This window comes from Schistocerca nitens, chromosome 2 (assembly GCF_023898315.1).
Source record: "Schistocerca nitens isolate TAMUIC-IGC-003100 chromosome 2, iqSchNite1.1, whole genome shotgun sequence".
Lineage (NCBI taxonomy): Eukaryota > Metazoa > Arthropoda > Insecta > Orthoptera > Acrididae > Schistocerca > Schistocerca nitens.
In genome coordinates this window covers 711,922,451-711,943,389 of record NC_064615.1, presented here as the reverse complement: position 1 = coordinate 711,943,389, position 20,939 = coordinate 711,922,451, and the positions used below count along the sequence as shown (strand labels likewise).

The following is a 20,939-nucleotide window of genomic DNA, read 5'->3' as shown; positions in this document are numbered from 1 at the left end:
AACCATTCATGACCTGGGTTGACAAAATGATGACATGGTCTACTGCAGAACAGTGTGCTTGAAATCCACATTACGCAGAGGCTAGTTGATTGTGAGACTCAAGCCACCGTATCAGCCGGCTATGAATCATATTTTCCATCACCTTTCAAACACAGCCGGTGAGACAAATGGGGTGATAGCTGGAAGGAAGGTGTTTGTCCTTACTGGAGTTAGGTATGGGTATGACAGTGGTTTCACACCAGCTTCTGAGACATGTGCCATCTGTCCAAATGTGATTGTACGTATGAAGGAGAAAGTGCTTGCCTGCAAGAGGAAGGTCCAGTTGTAGGGCAGAAGATCAGGATGAGTTGAGAGAATGGTCTAGCTCCCTTACAGTATAGACAGTATTGTAGCATTCGCAATTCTGAGAGGAGAAGGATGTCACCCACGCCACCTCCAATTGTTTCCTAGTGAGGGAGGCAGGGTGATACTTGGTGGAGATCGAAATCTCTGCAAACAGTGACCAAAAGTGTTGGAGATAGCAATAGGGTCCACAATGACATCATCTTCTATGGTCAGGCCGGAGATCGGCAAATGGACCTTGGTTCCTGAGAGCCGAAGGGGGTTGCCCCACACGATGGGAGAGGAAGTGAAACTGTTAAAAGAACTAGTAAACGAAAAATGGTTGGCAGTGTGCACTGGTGAACTGGTGGTTGGCCGGATGAGGTTAAAACGCGGCGACACTGTTGAAGAGGATCTCCAATTCGGAGAAGGAGAAGACCGTTTGCCTTCATTTGATTTCTTGGAGCTTTTGCAGTTGGCAGATGAAGGCTCAGATGTTTGTTGGCTGGAGGAATGCAGGAAGTCTTTGTGGGAGTATTCCTTTTGTCCTTTCCGGTCTGCTGGTTGTGTAGCAGTTGATTTTTCCACCAGCGACGAAGAATTTGGTGGCTTGTTCTGCAGCTGTAGGAGGAGATGGGGATGCTGGCATGATGTTAGGCAACTTCACATCTTCAATACTGAATTGGAGGTCACAAGTCTGCATGGCCATGTCCTTCATGAAGCGAGGCATAGCAAGAATGATACTATAAATGTCAGATGGTAAAATACAGGCCTTTTGACTAGTCAACAACTTGTAAGCTACGGGGTAGGGTACTTTTTCCGTCATCCCGATCTCCTGGATGGCCCACTCATCGAGATTACAGGACACTCATGGGACGAGGTGGCATGGTCGCCATTACAACTGATACAGTAGGGGGAAGGAGGCGGACAATTGCCCTCGTGAGCATCTCAACTGAAAGCAACATATCTGGCTGTTTAACCGTAGCTAAGGACTGACCTCCTTCGGTACATGGGAGCAAGAGGAACCGAATTGCAGATGGGAGAGTTTTTGAATCCTTAGCCTCATTTCATTTACATCTAGCAAACATAGACTGAGATGGTGACTAGCTAATTGCAAAAAAATCCCCCGATAGCCAGCATCTCCGATGGTGTGCTCCTTCCAACTGGGACCCACCTTAGAGGGGAGCTTACCCACCTCAAGTGACTGTTCACACCTTAGATTACACCTCCTTTACTTCTGACACGAGGACCAGTTGGCAAAAGGGAAGATAACAGCTCAGGCAATCACCACTCCCTGGACCTGGTCTGTGTCAGGGAGTACGTGCAAACCCTACCTGTCAATCCGACACTGGGAATTATGCATTACCAGTCATCTGTTATGTGTCAAACATGTGTGCTGACCTTCAGGAGCACACAGGGAGCAAGAAGAAACAAAGAGAAACCTGAAACACTGAAGTGGAGGAACGGAAGACATGGAGAATGAAGAAAGAAGAAGAAACAGGTAAGGGACAGTTTAGATGCCGAGCTATTGAAACTTCGGAACACATTACCGAAACAATCCAAGACATGTTCCCCGAGGGAGGGGAGAAAGAATAGGAGGAGGATAGACATGCAGCAGAGAAGGGTGCTGTAAAGGCTGAGCCCTGTGGTAGCCAAGTATGAACTCGCCACAGAGTGGTGAGCCCCCAGGAGAGTACATACCCATTGTCTACTGTGTCTGCCTGTAACCATTGTCAGTGAACGGCTACTCCGTTAATGCCATATGATCTAATGTGGGGAAACTACAAAGATTCCACTCACGCAGCCTAAAGCTAGTATTGTTGTATGTCTATTGCATGTGGGGAAGTCGAGGAAATCAGCTTTTCAAAAGAGTGGAAGACCAAGTTCCGGAATGCTACCAAGAACTTCTTCAGCAAAAACAATTGTACATGTAGCTCCAATTATGGACAAGGGTTTGGATGGTTCTGAAAACTGAAAATATGGTTTAGAAGAAAGTGTGCATCAAGTTCACTACAAAAATTGGTTGGTTCAAGTGTAAAGTGCATCTACGATTCACTGTAAATAAGTATTTCCATCTTTCATGGGAAAGAATAATACTTCATAATGTTTCATAAGGAGAATATTCAATATACACACATGTTAAATGTAAACTTAAATATTTGAAATTTCCATATTGACACATTTCACATATTTTTACTAATAGAGTTGAATTTTCGATAAAAAAAAATGCTGTGCATAGCCTTGTAAACTCTAAATTGTGATGTGTGAACCAGTTTTTTGCTTAAATAATTTGATGAATATGAATGGTGTTAAACAACATTCAAAAGATTTTTAAATAATACATATTACAAAATGTAATATTTCACATTAAATGTGGTTTTATACACCTCAACAAGTGTAAAAACCAGTGCAAATATTTTTTGTCAAAATTGCAAAATAAATTAAAAGTGGTTAAAGACAGGCAGACTTATATTTAAACAATACTGCAGTACAAATATCAGAATTCTTTCAAACTATGTATTTACTTACCTCTCTCCAGCATACGGATTGATTCTGCAATGTAAGGCACTAACAGCCTGTTGACAATGAATCCTGGTGTATCCTTACAGGTCACAGTTGTTTTGCCAAGAGCTTTACCCCATTCCATCATTTTGTTATAAGTATCATCAGACGTTTCTGGTATACGAACAACCTTCATGGTCAAAAAAGAATGAAGATTCAAAACAAGCATTATGAGAAAAATTTTAAGAAACAAGTACATAGCAAGGAGCAATACATATATATATATAGAATTACAGACAACAGACTATTTTGTTTGGCATGTGAATTTTACCCGACAGAGTTAAAACACAGTTGGCAAAAAACAAAATCGCTGTTTATCTTCTAAGAGACAAGTAAATACATTAATTCACATCAACATGATAAACATATTATCAACACCGTAGACACACCTGGAGAATATGTTTAACAGTCAGCCATCAAACAGTAACAGAAGCAGAAGTGGGTGGGTGCCGGAGGAGATGAACTGGCAGATAAAAGATCAGCAGAATAGCTGTATATTCTGTTCAGAGCTTCACCTGTTAGGTAGCATCTGTCAAGTCTCTAAAGTTAAAGTCTAGTCCCAACATTTAATACATAAGCAGCCAAAAGGAAATTAGCAACTGTAGGAACTACTTAATTAAATCAACTACATGGCCCACTTACATTAAAGATGCTTCTCCTATGTTCAATGTCTATGTGCAATTGCTACTCACAACCTAGCAGCCTGGCAGCCTAGCAGTGGAGGGTATGTAATGCATGTTGGGGGGAGGGGGGTATGTGTAAAAACAGTGCAGTTGTTGTCATAATGCAGAAACATGGATATCTGTCTGACGTTCAAAGGGCATGATCACTGGCATTTGAGGTTTGCATACTGCCATGGTTAAAGTATACTGTGCATGGATAAATGGCTCTATCCAAAACCAGCAATGAAGCAAATGTGGTGCACAATGGGCCATGGAAGACAAGGATGAACAATGGCTGTGGAGATGTGTATGGGCAAATAGGTGTGCATCTGTTAAGCAACTTATCATCCAGATGAACCAAGGGGATGCTAACAGTGACCCTTCAGCTAACACTTTGCATATGGGCTTCCACAGCAAGTGTCTGGTTCATGACCCCTGCTAATCATTGTTCATCAGCAACAGAGGCTGGAATTTGCAACTGGACAACCACTGAGTGGTGACAGGTGGCCTTTTCAGATGAATCACATTTTACGCTCTACTGGACAGATGACAACATCCTGCACCAATCGTTGGAAGTGTCCAGATCAGAACAGGGAAAGTTATGTCTGGGGAATGTTGTCATGGCATTCCTTGAGTGATCTCGTCATTTTGGAAGGCACAGCGCATCAACACATGTATGCATCTCTGTTTGGGGACCATGTTCATTCCTATATGCAGTGAGTTTTTCCTCAGCATGATTTCTTCTGCCATCAGGACAATGCATAGTGTCACATAGCCCACGAAGTATGCACGTGGTTCAACAAACACCAGCTTGTCTCTGTATGTCCATCTTTTTAGCGATGGTTGCGGGATTCGGATGTTCGGTAGAGGATGTCAAATTAAATACCTTTCAATTGTCAATTTTCAACCTTATTTTATTGGGCAACCAGTTTCAGCATTTTACTATGCCATCTTCAGGCTCTTGACCGACATTTAGGAATAATCTACCTCGCTTGTGATCAAAACAGGAGCCAGCAATATTGTTATTAGTAGATATTTGTTACAGTGTGCCAGTATTGCTGACCCCTGTTTTGATCACAAGCGAGGTAGATTATTCCTAAACGTCAGTCAGGGGCCTGAAGACGGCATAGTAAAACCTGAAACTGGTTGTCCAATAAAATAAGGTTGAAAATTGACCACTGAAAGGTGTTTAATTTTACATCTGACACCAAACTCCCCAGATTTTTCATAAAATTTCGGGCGCAGCTGCATAAATTTGACTTCTACTTCTTCTAATATTTCAGCTGGATACCGTCCAGCCATCCTCAGAGTAAGCTGAGATGACTCAGTCACCTCGGCTCACTCTGAAGATGGCAGGATGGCATTTAGCCGAAATATTAGAAGAAGTCGAATTTATGCGGCTGCACATCCAAAATTTTCTGGATCAGTCTTTGCGCTGCAAAAATATGAAGCTCCCCAGATTTAAACCCAGTCCACCTCAATCAGGCTGCTTGCGCCATGGATCCTCAACTGAGAAACCTAGCACAGTTGGCCACGGCAGTGGAGTCGGCATAGTTCCACATCCCAGTCGGTACCTTCCAGAACCTCATAGGCTATCTTGTTGCCCATTTCTCAGTGGTTCGCACTGCAAAAGGTGGTCACATTAATGTGACTGGGCAGTGTGATAATGAGGGAATGAATGACAGACTCAAAATAAGTAGAAATAACCATCAAAAGTGTAATGGGGAAGCCATGACTAGTTTCTATTAATTTTGTTTTCTGTCTACCAAGTATTTATATTTTCACCTCTGTCTGAATTCCCTTCTTGCCAATTGCCTCTGATTTGCTTAACTGAATACTTTCTGTGTAACAGTTTATTATAAACTTGTTACGTGCAAAATTTACTCTCTCTGTTATAACAGTTTTCAATACGCCCCCCTTGAGATGAACAGCATATGTCAATGTGGTATTCAAATTGTTCCCACACTGCAGTGAGCATGTCTAACTTACAGCTTCCACTGTTGCTGGTATGCAATGCCTCAGTTCTTTCACTGTTGTTGGTAATGGAGGCACATAAACAGAGTCTCTCGTGTGTCTGGGCTATTGCTGTCACACTGCGGAGAGAACTGAAATTTTGGTCATGGTTCATCTGCCTGGACAGGAAGCATGGGAAATTGAAATTAGTGGATCAATCTGAGTGCCCTCTCTTTCAGTCAGAAGTTTTCGATACATTTCCAGAGGTGAAAGAGGCGATAAGTAACAAAAAAAATTCTATGGCTGACAATACACTGAACCCTAAACCTTTGCAATTGTAGTTTGGCTCCAATCTACTGAGCTACCACATCTTTCTGATATAAGTAAAATTCTGATGCCATTACAAAAGAAATAACATGCCCACAGAAAACATTTATCTTTGTGGCATGTAAACTATACCCCAACACATGGTGGGAAAGTCCCTTTGTTCTTTTTCATCAAATGCCTGCAGCTGTTGTTTTCTTCAACAATGAGCCTCTGCTCTGCTCATTCCCTGCTACTGAGGACCATTCAAGGGAGTGACAGCTCTCCCCACCCCGCCCCTACATACACTCTCTCTGTATTCACTCACATCTTTATTTTTATAATAATAATTACCTCTAGAAGCTTCATTACTGGTACTGGATTAAAGAAGTGGAGACCTCCAAATCTGTCTTTCCTTTTTGTGACAGAGGCAATGTCTCCAATAGGCAGTGATGATGTATTAGATGCAAATATTGTATGCTGTGGGGCTACCTGTAATTTAAACCAGTTTTAGGGAACATAGCATCACAGAAAAAACAAACTATGGAGAGAGAGCATTTATCTTTGCCTTGCAGCATAACATTAATAAGTCGTTTTTAATAGTGGAATTTGCTAATTTAGTGACAAATACTTACACTGTCAATGCTTGAAAAAAGTTTATGTTTTGCCCCTAAATTTTCCACAATAGCTTCTACAACAAGATCTGTGTTTTTCACAGCACCTTGAAGATCCACTGATGTCTTTATCCTACCAAGGGTCGTGCTGATGAATTTCTCAGCTTCTGATGGATTATCCTAAAACCAAAATTTTCAGCTTAAGAGTTTCCTCAGACTTAAAAAATTAAATGAAAATTAGCAGTTTTACATTATTTAACTTTAAGCTCTTTATCTTGCCTAGACTAACAACTAATAAATATTTTATACCATGCAATTTTATTGATGTGTGGTCTTTTTCACTTTTTTCACATTTTTGTAATGTGGCACCTCATAATTTTTAATACTATTGCAAGAAACCGTGTTTGCCATTCTATGGGTTAGAGAGTGGAATGTTAAGTCCCTCAATCAGGGAGGTAGACTAGAAAAATTGAAGATATAGTGGGAACTAGTGAAGTTTAATAAGTCATGTTTGCAAAATACTGACATGAATTACAGATGATGGGAAAAACTGGTAGAATCTGAACTCAGGGAAGATCAGTTTGGGTTCTGGAGAAATGTAGGAACATGTGAGGCGATATTGGTCCTACAACTTCTCTTAGAAGGGTTAAGGAATGGCAACCCTACATTTATAGCACTTGTAAATTTAGAAAAAGCTTTTGACGATGTTGACCCAAATACATTCCTTGAAATTATAAAGGTAGCAGCGGTGAAATACAGGGAGAAAAAGGTTGTTTACAATTTATATGGTGGATGGAATTTATGTGAGTCAAATGGCATGAAAGGGAAGCAGTGGTTGATAATGGAATGAGGCAGGGCTGTAGTCAGTCCCTGATGGTATTGAATGGTTGAGCAAGCAGCAAAGGAAACATTTGGAGAAGGAATTAAACTTCAGGAAGAAGAAATAAAAACTTTGAGGTTTGCTGATGACATTACAATCCTTTCAGTCAGCACAGGGCTTGGAAGAGCATTTGGATGGAATGGGGATTATAAGGTGACCAAACAAAGTAAAACAAGAGTACTGAAATGCAGTCAAATAAAATCAGTCGATACTGGAGGAACTGGATTAGTAAACGTGATACTAAAAGTAGTAAATGAATTTTTACTATTTTTGCAGCAAAATAACTGAGCAGAGAGAATTTAAAGTGCACAATGGCAATAGCAAGAAAAGCATTCCTGAATCTAATATCAATTTAAGTGTTAGGATTTTTTTTCTGGAAGTATCTATCTTAAGTGTAGCCTTGTACAGAAGTGAAATGTGGAATATAAGCAGCTGAGACAAGAAGGGATTAGAAGATTTTGAAATGTGGTGCTACAGAAGAATGCTGAAAATTAGGAAATGGGTTGATTGTGTAACTAATGAGGAGATATTAAATAGAATAGGGGAAAAAAGAAATTTGAGGCATAGTGTCACTAAAAGAAGATATTGGTTGTTAGGCTACTTCTGAGACATCAAGGAATCATCAACTTTGTATTGGAGATGAGTGTGGAGGCAAAAATTGTAAAGGGAGACCAAGAGATAAATACACTAAGTACATTCAAATGGATGTATAAGAAACCTATTTAAGTGGTGCCGGGTTTCGAACCCAGGACCGAGGACGTTTTGATTAGCAATCAAGGATGGTACCCTTATACTAGGGAAATGCAAATAATTTACAAAGGAAATTTCTTACAAGGCATTTGTGGGACCCATCTTAAAATACTGTTGATGTGTGTGGGACCCACACAAAATACAACTAAGAGGGAATATTGAATGTGTACAAAGAAAGGCAGCATAAATTTTTGAAGTTTGTTTCATCTTGGGAGACCGAAATGGAGATGGTGAAAAAATTAAACTGGCAGACATCAGAAGACAGAAGCAAGCTGCCAATGGGAGCAGCGCTCAACCAACAGCGGCTGCTGGATTGCGATGATGCCAATGGGCCAATGAGTCGTACAATATACCACTATGACTGATGGATTGCAGGATGTAGCTGGTATAATTACCCAGAGTGGGAACTGTCTGCATGCTGGCTATTGAGCGATGGACAGATATGCCCATGTAATCATTTGGTTGTGGACGAAGAAATGGTTTGCAATTGTAGCACCGCTATTGATGGTGCAAGTGCAGCTTAATAGAGAGCTGGTGCCTTCAGAAGAGAACAACTAGACAACCCACAGGATGCAGGTGTTGTGTTGGCAGATGTACTGGCGTGGAGATATGGCCAAGTACTATACCATTCTTCTTCATGAGGAGGAGATGGTGAAGTCAAGGCAGCCAAAGTTTAAAGAGGCAAGAAGAGAAAAGGATAAACCCAAAGGGTGGAGGGCAAACTATGGCATCAAATATACATGAGAAAACAAGATATGCTGGAAGGACATCTGAGGCTGAAGGGAAGCAAGAGCTTGATTGACACGCAGCTGGCCGAGACCCAACGGCCATCCAGAATACAGAGCATGCATAGAAACACACAAACAGATGAAGGGAGGGCTGGAGGGGAGGCACAAAGTGGTGGGAAAGACGTCACAAGAGGCACTACTTTTTTGCCTCTATTCTCGCCTCACAGCCTTTCCTTGCACTCTCCAAAGGTGACACTGTGATTGGCATGCTTCAATACTTTAACTAAATTTATATGTAAATGTCATGTTTCAACAAAGGGTGATTCATAATTTTCTCATCTTCACAGCAGTAAAGAACCTAATCAAGACATAATGGTATGACATGGAATTCTTAGTATTCCTCAGAGCCATGGTGAGAATTCTTGTTTAGAACTGAAACTTTCAAGATGTGTAGTAAGAACACAAAGTGTATTTCTTCATAACACAAATTTATATTCAAACATCTTGATGTACTGTTCTTCTTAATTCAAAATAACAGAAGGAAGGACAAAACACAACTGGCAGCAAATGGTTGAACTGACACTCCATCATAAGAGAATAAAGCATGGGTCATTACCTAGTTGTTAGATGGAAAAATAAAATATTCACTGGATGCTGTACAAAAATAATAATCATTATCAGAGCACTTTATCAAAAATGTTTTCTGAGATAGCAAAATGATCATCGTCTAAATAAAAAAATCCTCAGGAAATATGGAATGAAAAATGAGAAACTGGCAGCTGACATTCTTGCTGGCACTCAAAGTAAATGTCCACCTCCAAAGTTTACACCCTGCCTGGAAATAAAAATGCGCCTTAAATAAAGTTTCTTCCACCTGTTCTACGGGTCCAGTCTTAGGCAGTGTCATTCAGTAGGTCAGCCATCTGTTCCCAATAGAGGAGGAGGCATGTATTGGAATTTGCATCATACCAGATCACTCTTGGTGGCAAGTTGCCTACATCTATTTTTCTTCATTGTTCTTCTAATAAAGTGTTATGTAACGAAAAAAAAAAAAAAAAAAAATCAGCACATGGAGCACAGAAAAGTAAATAAGGACTTCAAGACATCACAGTAGACCACGGCAAGAGGGAAACATTAGGATATACATTATCACAAGGAAGACAGCACAGTCACCCAGACATCTAGAAGAGGAGATGTGGGCCGGAAAACATGCAATGTGGCCGGTAGGGTGGGCAATGGGTTCAGTGCACAGAAGCACCACAGAGAACAAGAATGCAATGAAGAGCACAAGAAGGATCAACAGATGTCCCACAGCAGCAGGAAACAGCAGGGCAGCATTGGAAGGGTGTCAATGGCCAATGGAAGGCAGGAGCTCAACTAACAACTAACAACAGCCATCCAAGACGTGAAAGCACTGAGTGCCAAGGTGGCATTGAAAGGATTGTTTGTGGCTGAGGGGAGCATGGGAGGCATGGGTTCAACCATTGACAGCCTCTGGATGTTCTCAAGTGCCACAGGGCATTTGCCAAGAAGCAAAATGTACATCAAGACAGTGTTGGCCTGGCTGGATGCCAACAGTCTGGTGGGACATTGGCCAGGCTGCTGACAGGCTTGACCAGAAGCAGGAGGGCTGGCAAGATGTCAATAAGACATCAGCAGCTGATGGGAAGAAGCTCAACCAATGGCAGGTGTCAGAGATGCGACAACACTGAAGGGCTTGGCCAGACTCCAAGGAGCTGATGGTATATTAATGAGAGGTGCTGTCAGGCTTGGCTAGACTCTAATGAACCAGTGGGACATAGGCAGGAAGTACCAACAGGTTCACCAAGAATGGAAAGGCACCAGGTAGAGAGGACACATTGGCAGCTGAGTCTGGCAGCGATGACTACACAAAGATACTGGGAATACTGACAGAATAGCCTTCTTGCTAACTTGTGTGTCCTTGTGCAGTGTCCAGGCACACAAAATAAAAAGCAATTCCCAGATACATTTGCAAAAGTTTAATGCAAACTAAAATATGGCATTTGGTAATATAAGAGAAAATGCTCCTCTGGATCTGGCAGGCAGGGTGTTGACTGGCCCGGCCAATGGCGTTGGTGAGAGCCTTGCAGAAACACAGCGTAGTGGCGTGGCAAAGATGTGGCTGGTACCCTGTGAGATGCTGCGACAAGAGCTTGGCCTGTGCCCAATGTGAGTGTCACTGAAGTTGATGAACCTACACTATGTGATCAAAAGTATCCGGACACCCCCAAAAACATATGTTTTTCATATTAGGTGCATTGTACTGCCACCTACTGCCAGGTACTCCATATCAGCGACCTCAGTAGTTATTAGACTTTGTGAGAGAGCAGAATGGGGCACTCCGTGGAACTCAACGGACTTTGAACGAGGTCAGGTGATTGGGTGTCACTTGTGACATACGTCCATAAGTGAGATTTCCACACTCCTAAACATCCCTAGGTCCACTGTTTCCGATGTGATAGTGAAGTGGAAACGTGAAGGGACACTTACAGCGCAAAAGTGTACAGGCCAACCTTACCTGTTGACTGACACAGACTGCCGACAGTTCAAGAGGGTCATAATGTGTAATAGGCAGATATCTATCCAGACCATCACACAGGAATTCCAAACAGCACCAGGATCGACTGCAAGTACTATGACAGTTAGGTGGGAGGTGAGAAAACTTGGATTTCATGGTTGAGCGGCTGCTCTTAAGCCACACATCATGCCAGTAAATGCCAAATGGCGCCTCGCTTGATATAAGGAGTGTAAACATTGGACGATTGAACAATGGAAAAACGTTGTGTGGAGTGATGAATCACGATACACAATGTGGTGATCCGATGGCAGGGTGTGGGTATGCGAATGCCCGGTGAATGTCATCTGCCAGCGTGTGTAATGCCAACAGTAAAATTCGGAGGCGGTTGTGTTATTGCGTGGTTATGATTTCATGGAGGGGGCTTGCACCCCTTGTTATTTTGTGTGGCACTATCACAGCACAGGCCTACATTTATGTTTTAAGCATTTGCTTCCCACTGTTGAAGAGCAATTCGGGGATAGCTATTGCATCTTTCAACACAATCAAGAACCTGTTCATAATGCATGGCCTGTGGTGGAGTGGTTACATGACAATAGCATCCCTGTAATAGACTGGCCTGCACAGAGTCGTGGCCTGAATCCTATGGAACACCTTTGGGATGTTTTGGAACGCCGACTTCGTGCCAGGCCTCACCGACTGACATTGATACCTCTCCTCAGTGCAGCACTCCATGAAGAATGGGCTGCCATTCCCCAAGAAACCTTCCAGCACCTGATTGAACGTACACCTGTGAGAGTGGAAGCTACCACCAAGGCTAAGGGTGGGCCAACACTATATTGAATTCCAGCATTACCGATGGAGAGCACCACAAACTTTTAAGTCATTTTCAGCCAGGTCTCCGGATACTTTTGATCACATAGTGTATATCAACAAGCATCTAGAGACAATAGAAGGCAACGCTCAACCAATGACAAAGCTGACAGGCTGGCAAGGCCCAATGTGGTGAAGCCAAGAGTCTGGCAGTAGTGTCAATGGGTGTAAGGGGCTGATGGAGGGCAGTGCTCAAAGATTGGCAGCCACCCGGGATGCAATGATGTCATCAGGATGGCAAGGCATACAATGTGGCCCTGATGGGTCATGAGATGTGACCAGCATAACTGCTCAAAGTGGGACCCACCTGCTAGCTGGTGGTCATGCTGTGCCTATATAGGAAGGCAGATAGATATGTTTATGTAATCATATGATTGTGAATGAAAGAGTAGTCTACAATCACGTCACTATTGATGGCACATGCAGAGCTCAGCAGAGTGACTTGTTGATGGTTGCAACGGCCAGGAGATGTGACCAGTTATAATAGGGAAGAAGCACTAATAAGTGCTATAATGGGAAATGTCCTCTGATGTGCACTTCAGTGCGGATTCCAGAGTATGGTTGTAAATTTAGAATACACACTGTTCGAGTTAAAGTGTCATTCCAGTAATGTATAATGAGTCAGTAAGTCAGATGTAACTTCCTTAAACTTGCCAAATGCCAAACTGAGATGTTTATTGTTTTATTATGTATGACAGATAACCACATTTTTGCTCATTAAATACGGCACATAAGGTTAGTTTTTCATGGGAGGCACAGTCTATCATTACAAATCCGGCCTTCTGAAAATGAAAGTATCCGATTTCTCAAAACAAAAGTTTACTATCAAGGAGCTACAACCACCACCACTAGTATCAGGTGGTTGTAACTGTAGTGCAAGTACTCACAGAAGTCCATTGTGGGCTGTAATTATGGTATGGCAGGGAAACTTTGTAGATATTCTAATGCATTAGTGTGGAACAGATTTCAGATTTTCACTGGAAGAAAAATTAGTTCCAATTTTGGCGACCAGCTCCAAGTCAGGCACTGTGAATGCAAGAAAGAAATATAGAAAGGTTTCCATACATAATGGATTAGAAATGGGATGTAGGCAGAAAAGGTCAAACAAGAGAGGAAGGTGTGATGTTTGTTTTATTATAAACTGCCGCTTACACAGTTTGTTCAGTATGAGCACTGAAGACATTGACTAAATGCTGCATCATCAAATGACATGATCAACAGTTACTCACGGCAGTTTTGGTGGAATCGGGGCAACATCTTCCTGTATACTGGCCATCAAATTAGGTAGAGACCAAACATGTCCCTGGTCAGCGTGTGCTTTTAAATATCCTCAGAGCAAAAAGTCACATGGGTTCACATCAGGCGATCTTGCAGGCCATGCATTTGGAAAACCTCTGGAGATAACACATTTGTGGAAGGTTAAATTAAGTAGTTCTTTCACTCAACAAGCAACATTAGGTGTTGCCCTGCCCTATCTTGCGTAAAAACAGTGGTTTCCACACAGCTGTGCTCTTTCAAAGCAGTGGTCACTTACTGTATAAGATGGTCTCAATAATATGCAGACATCATGGTACACCTGACCGGCCCTCTGGGTGTCTTCTCTTCAAAGAAGACTGGACTGAGAATAAAGATGCTTGTGACTCCACACCACACAGTCACATACAACAAATGCAATGGTTCCTAGTGCACAACACATGGTTTATCAGTATCCCAAATTCGGCAGCTCTGTATTCATTGCACCCTGTGTATAAAATAAAATGTGCTCATCAACCCATAGAATATCGCCTGGCCAAACGTTATCTACGTAAATCCATGTCAGAAACTGAAGAGAAAATTCAGATCAGTGCTGCAGATTATGATGTTTTAGTTGCTGCACCGTCTGGATTATGTAAGATGCCAGTATAAAACACTGCAAAACTTTCCATACTGTTGACCGTCGAATGGACAATTCTTGTGACACTGAGAGAGTACTAAAACTACCTGGGGCATGTACTGCATGATCAGTTACTGCAACAGCAATCTTGTCAGTAACTACTACTGGGTTAAGACACCTTCCTCTTCCAGGTGACACATAAAGCTCACCCATTTGGCAACACTCTCTCAAAGAAGCACTCAAATTGCTGTCATTCATATCAGACAGTCTCACTAACAGCACACAGTCTCTCTTCTTGATAGCCTTACTGTTCACTAATGTTATGACTTGTCAAATGACACCATATGTGTCATGCTGTTTTGCACCTGGTGGCCAAAATTGAAACTAATTTTTTCCAGGGTGTATCGGTTCCACATTAATGCATTAGCATATCTACAAAGTTTCACTGCCATATGATAATTACGGCTCACACTGGACCTTCATGAGTAGCTGCAATTTAATTACACTGAAGCACCAAAGAAACTGGTATAGGCATGCATATTCAAATTCAGAGATATGTAAACAGGTGGAATATCATGCTGCGGTCAGCAATGCCTGTATAACACAACAAGTGTCTGGCGCAGTTGTTTGATCGGTTACTGCTGCTACAATGGCAAGTTATCACGATTAAAGTGAATATGAATGTGGTGTTATAGTCGACGCACGAGTGATGGGACACAACATCTCCGAGGTAGCGATGAAGCGGGGATTTTCCTGTACGACCATTTCACGTGTGTACCGTGAATATCACAAATCCCGTAAAACATCAAATCTCCAACATCGCTGTGACTGGAAAAAGGTCCTGCAAGAACGGGACGAACAATGACTGAAGAGAATCGTTCAAAGTGACAGAAGTAAATTGCTGCAGATTTCAATACTGGGTCACCAACGAGTGTCAGCATGTGACCCATTTATATCCATTGCGCATTTCGGCAGACTTGGGCAATTCCAGCAGGACAATGCTACACCCACATGTCCAGAATTGCTACATAGTGGCTCCAGTAATACTCTTCTGGGTTTAAACACTTATGTTGGCCACCAAACTCCCCAGACATGAACATTATTGAGCATATCTGGAATGCCTTGCAATATGCTGTTCAGAAGAGATCTTCAGCCCCTCAATCTTATGGATTTATTGGCAGCGCTGCAGGATCCATGGTGTCAGTTCCCTTCAACACTACTTCAGACATTAGTTGAGTCCGGGAGACCTACACGATACTAGGCAGGTGTACCAGTTTATCTGGCTCTTCCTTCAGTATAACCACACAGCATGATAAGGGTAAGAGGATATCCAGTGAAGTCTCAGATTTATCTCAAGATGACCGCTGGTAAAGCTGGACAAATAGAGATTCGCCACATTGGCTTGTGCCATGTCATTTGATGACTTTGCTCCTCACAACATACTAACAGGATTCAATTTGAATAAAACTCTTCTGCAGGACAGAAAAAGTGACTTTGACCATTCATTTTGGACACGGGAGATGCATTTAGCGATAATGCCAATCACATTGGCACACAAGCACAAGAGGAATGTACTGTACTCAAAACTCAAATGTCACTACCTGAAACAATAAATTAATGTTCTTGTGCCAGCAGTAAATTCCATACACCAGTTTTGAAACCCATGTTTTTTGTTTATAGTTACAAAAATTAGTGAATGGAAAGTTAAATCACAGTCTCCAGACACACCTTATCATGAAAATGGGTCCGGACATGTGTGAAACTAGTCAAGGAAAAAGCTGAGAGAGAACTAAAGCTGTCATGTGCCTGTGTTAAGAAGTATTAACAAGTAACTACCGGTAATATACATTTACACTGCTTGTGCTTAAAAACAACATAAATTAACATTAAAAAAGAGCAAATAAGGATACTTTTTAAAAAGCTGCTATTTTTGTGTTTGCAGTAAGTTGTTACTGTTTATCACTGCTGCTTTTGCTTCCTTAACATTTACACAAATTACCTGATGACCATTGAATGATAACAGTTGCATATGACCTGCTATAATGGAAATTTATTTTGAATGAGCATCATTCCCATCACAGTCCTCTGAAGGATAAATACACTTACTTTTATATTGACTCTATTAGCATCACTTTGATCAGTAATGAGAGACTGTCTGACTGCATTGCATGCAAAACAATTTCTCAGTGTCTCACTTCATTTTAACTCTGTATCTATTTGGGCAACAAAATTTCACTTACAGTCTTTTATTTACATTATGGTAGTGTCTGTGTTTGGTACATGATGTTTTTTTATTTCATTTGTTTGAAACTGTTATTACTATCTTAGGCCTGGGTTTAAACAGTTTGAAGCAATTATTTGGACTCCATACCCTTTATTAATGTGCTTATGAACAGAAAATTTACAGCTTTTAACAGTTCCCAAAAAATCATAAGTATTAAAATGGAAACTGTATATCACCTGAGGATTCAAATACAGTTTTACGAGGTTTAGTGCACTAGCCCATTTAGAGAACACTAGGGAATGACATTATCACAATCTTGTGATTTCATGAAAGTATGAGGATCTATATCACAGTGGTTAACTGTAAATTTGAGCTCCACACCATCTGAATTAAGTCCTGTGTTGGAACTACTCCGCCACCTTCCTCAGGCTCTCATGTTTACTCAGATGACTTACAATTGTGAAGTTTAAAATAACTGATATGCCTAAGGCAGTCTAAACTTTAGACATTAGAATTTTAATGATTCATCTTCAAATGTTATATTAATAGTCATTAAATATATGCCATTATTGTTGTAGTTGTGGTCTTTATATTACCAGCAATGAATAACCTAAAATGATTTTCTATGACGGCTGCACAAAATTTACAGCTTGTTAAAGAAAGAGGTCTATATTAATGTATATCATTTAACATTATATATGTCTTCAGTGGCTGTTTAAGTAAAAATATTCTTTGTGTCAGAACAGAATTAACCAAGAATTATCCTAGAGAACCTCAAGACACAAATGTATGTGCAGTAAAGAAGTTTCAGTGTCTCACTTATGCTGACTGTGGTTAATATTCTAATCAAGAAGTAATTGCATTCAGCTAATCAGGAAACAGAACATGTGTCTTCTGCTGTAGCTTACTGCTACCTTCCCACAGGGCCAACAGATTTGATACATTATTCAGTTCAGTTGCTCATATGAATAGCTATGTTTCTACTATCACTGAAGAAAACAACTTTGAAGTTATTTAAATGCAGTCAGATGTTATTTTATTTGTTGTGTGACATTATAAAGCAAACTTCTCTTACCTACAGATTACATAAGAAACAACCTAGTACCTTACACCTAATATTACTTTAACAAAATAAATAAACCATATATTTTTACACTAAATTAACAATTATATTTACCTTGTATGCCTTTTTAGCAACTCTCTGTAGGCTAGTCTGAATACCTTTCTGTGCTTTCTTAATTGCATCATCATTGACTTCAACTATTGTAACTTCGTGACCAGTCTGGGCAGCAACCTTTCAACATTATGACAAAACATTTGTGTGCCATTTCAAAAGAGGCGAGGAAATCTTACATCAATCACAAATATATGTTTATTTTTTACTTATTCATACTTTTCAGCATTATTTTTATTGTGGTCATCACACTTTAAAAATATTTCTTGCTACTATTACCATTTATTACCATAGCTACATCATTTCCGTCATGACTGAACAGACCTTGTAATTTTGAAAAAGTTAAGATTACACAGACATTTAAATAAAATAATAAATTTCCATAAGTACAGTATAATACTTAATAATATATAAAGTTGGAATTTGTTTTGAAAGTGCATGTTCAGTAAACAGTAATTAATTTAGTGCATTTTTTTAAGCAATCCAACATGCTGATTCACTATCAAAGAATTCATTCGAACTGTTCAGTGATTTTAGGCATACATTGTGCAACATCTTTCATCAAAATTTCACCAATTCCAAGGGATGTATTTCATAGTTTGATGAATGAGCACACCACTGCTGGAAAACTGTTCCACGTCAGAGTGTTGACAGATTGGCGTATGTCTCTGTGTTATAATTGTGGATATCACTAGTGCTGCTGTTCTATTTCACAATATTCCTTCGCATACATGAAACAGTTGAAGACTTATTGACTGGAAATAGTCATCACTCATACACATATGATGATGGGGTTGCAATTGTCCAGGTTCCTGCTTCATACTACGATCCTTTTTTTTTTTTTTCAGTAACAGTACATTCTTGCAGCCTGACCCCACACAGTAATCGAGTTTCTGTTTACTCAAGACGTATATGAGTTGTGAGAGTTTATCACACGTTTGTGCAGTGTGTTCGTGACAAGTGAGTTTGCTGTCCATCATGAAACCCATAAGTTTCACAGCCTTTACACAGTTCATCTGTCCTTTATCATTGAGGCTCCATACAATTTTTTGAATTTTTTTTTACTTCATTGATTTTCATTTTGTTTATAGCAAACCTTTCCTCTGTCACATCAAACGAAACATCTGCTGCTTCTTGAGCCTTGATGCCTTTTAAGTACAAAGTTGTGTCATCTCCAGATTGCAAGAACTGTCCATGAGAGCTTAAATAATGTACAAAACTTAGGAACAAATGGGGTTCATTACAGATTCCTTTGGCATGCTGTATTCAAACATACAGTCATGTGATAGTGCTCCTTGGGCTGATACAATCTGCTTTCTAAATAAGATATGAGGGTTGCTAGAACAGTGCCTACTGACTGAGCTTGTTTAGAACGACTATGTGGAATGCAGTCAAACACTTTGCTGAGGTCACTAAGACTCAGTGCTGAAGATTCTTTCTCTACCTGCTCCTAATCCTGCTGTTGTAGATTTGCCTTTCCAAAAACAATGCTGTGCATGTGTAAAAAGTTTTATCATTTTAAAGTAATTTGAGATCTGATCTTTCATTGCAGACTCAATTATTTTAGTTGGAGATTGGAATAGTTGAGATTGGTCTGATGCTTGCCACCAAGTCTGGGATATCAGTTTTATAAATAGGCACTGTCTGCAAGTTTCAGGAAGTCTGGAAACACACCTCCAGAGAAACACTTATTAATTACCACAGCAATTTAGCATGTAATTTTATTGATGGCATTAGCAGACATCCAGTACACATCCTGGCTATCTGAGGGCTTATAGGGTTTTACAATATATATTTATTATTTCTTTTTTACTTTCCTCTGGTTCATCATGATGTACCTTCTGTTTCTTACAGCAGCTGAAGGGTCTGTATTCATGTCCAGAATTGCACTTAAAGTGTTTTCTACATGCTTGGACTACACATGTTTAAGGGACAGATGGATTTCTTGCCGAGTTCACTGATCGGGTCCCACACTGCCTTCAGTGAACCTCTCGCTGCTTTTATAGGTGGCTTTTTCTACATTATTTCTGTAAATTCTTTCTGCCTGTAAATATGTGTTGTAAAATATTCCCTTTGAATAGAGTGGAACAGAAGGAAATGAGAGAAATTCAATTGATCGAGATGAAAGATGCTTCAAGAACATACAGATCTGTACTTTATTTTACACTTCATTTTTAAATTATGTTAATAATAGAATATCTAATTGTGTATCATTAAAGAGCCATTGCTTAGCAGTCTAGTGGAAAGGTTAATTATGTAGTACTGGTGGTTTATACTGGTAATTATAATGTGAAATCACTTCTCTGCATTGCATTTAAATGTAAATCTTTGACTTCTTTCCACACCCAAGAGGCCACTCTCTGTAGGAGCCATGAAATACAACTAACATAATGTAAAAAAAATTGTGTTGTAATGTCAGGTTATTGAACTGAAACTTGCAAACAATTTTAGTGGGCATTATCACACATTTTTTTTTCTCTCTCCTGCCGGGAGCAGTAAGGTCAAAATAGAACAGAAAACACTGAAATTCATCAGATGATAAGAATTACTTATTATGCTTTTTAATTGAATTTCGACAGAATGTTGCTTAGTTTTACATAGATGGGTAAATGATCACCTTTGTGCCTGCCTTGGCGAGAGTGTTAAAAACCAAGTCTTAAGGATAACAAATAGCAACCTTTCACCTTAATTGATATGATTACTCGATTCCATGGCAGAGATATGGGAGTGGCTGTGGAAATGACTGCAAGGGGGCGTGAATAAGAAGTAGCCCACTACAAGGGGTGCAAAATGTTACTCGAACGATGTTAAATATCAACTAATGTGCAGTATTTTATTTTGCCACTCACGAATTTGAAATTTTTAATTGGAGAAACATAAACACAGGTTCATTGCTCGCAGCTCTATATACATATGTGTATGTATATAACGGGCGACTTGCTTTTGAAACAAACACTAAGCAGCGACAGTGGTACAAGAATTTGTAACAGCACCGGTAGTTTGACAACAATCCTAATGGTACACTAGAACTAACTTACTTGTGCGATCCCTGACCCCATCAAACCACCTCCCACAACAGTTACATGCTTGATTGCGCTGGACATAGCTGCCGACGACGACAGCGAGCGCTTCAGGACCATGAGTGACGTAGTCATGATTGCAGAAAATCAGATCTTCCCCGAAGAAAACAAATGAAATCTCTGATACCAGAAAACAGGCACACTCTCAACTGGAATGGTCCTACTGGTGTTGGGTATTAAATGATCAAAGTCCTATGATCAAAGGGCAGCCAAAACCACATTGGATTGGACTACAGCGTACGTACACCAGAGACCCGTGTGTTACCGGGCGACCGGAGTGTTCCGCATGACCTGTTTGTTATATCTGTCGTAATTCTCTTGACCATTGATACCGTACTGCAAAAGTGTTAATTAGCATTTTTGCGTTTTTTATTACATCATTTTACCGTATGCACCGCTGTCTCGT

At 40.4% G+C, this 20,939-nt stretch overlaps 1 protein-coding gene across 1 annotated transcript in view; it reads right to left on the bottom strand.

The window, feature by feature from the left end:
- LOC126236874 (hydroxyacyl-coenzyme A dehydrogenase, mitochondrial-like) overlaps nucleotides 1-20,814 on the bottom strand; it is a 41,835-nt gene extending 21,021 nt beyond the window's left edge. The window contains exons 1-5 of the mRNA XM_049946497.1: nucleotides 20,492-20,814; nucleotides 17,457-17,573; nucleotides 6,437-6,595; nucleotides 6,156-6,293; nucleotides 2,851-3,013 (exon numbers count right to left, since the gene is read on the bottom strand). Of these exons, the coding sequence (XP_049802454.1) occupies nucleotides 2,851-3,013; nucleotides 6,156-6,293; nucleotides 6,437-6,595; nucleotides 17,457-17,573; nucleotides 20,492-20,608 (694 nt within the window). The 5' untranslated portion in view covers nucleotides 20,609-20,814. The remainder of the gene's footprint in view (nucleotides 1-2,850; nucleotides 3,014-6,155; nucleotides 6,294-6,436; nucleotides 6,596-17,456; nucleotides 17,574-20,491) is intronic.
- Nucleotides 20,815-20,939: the final 125 nt, after the last annotated feature.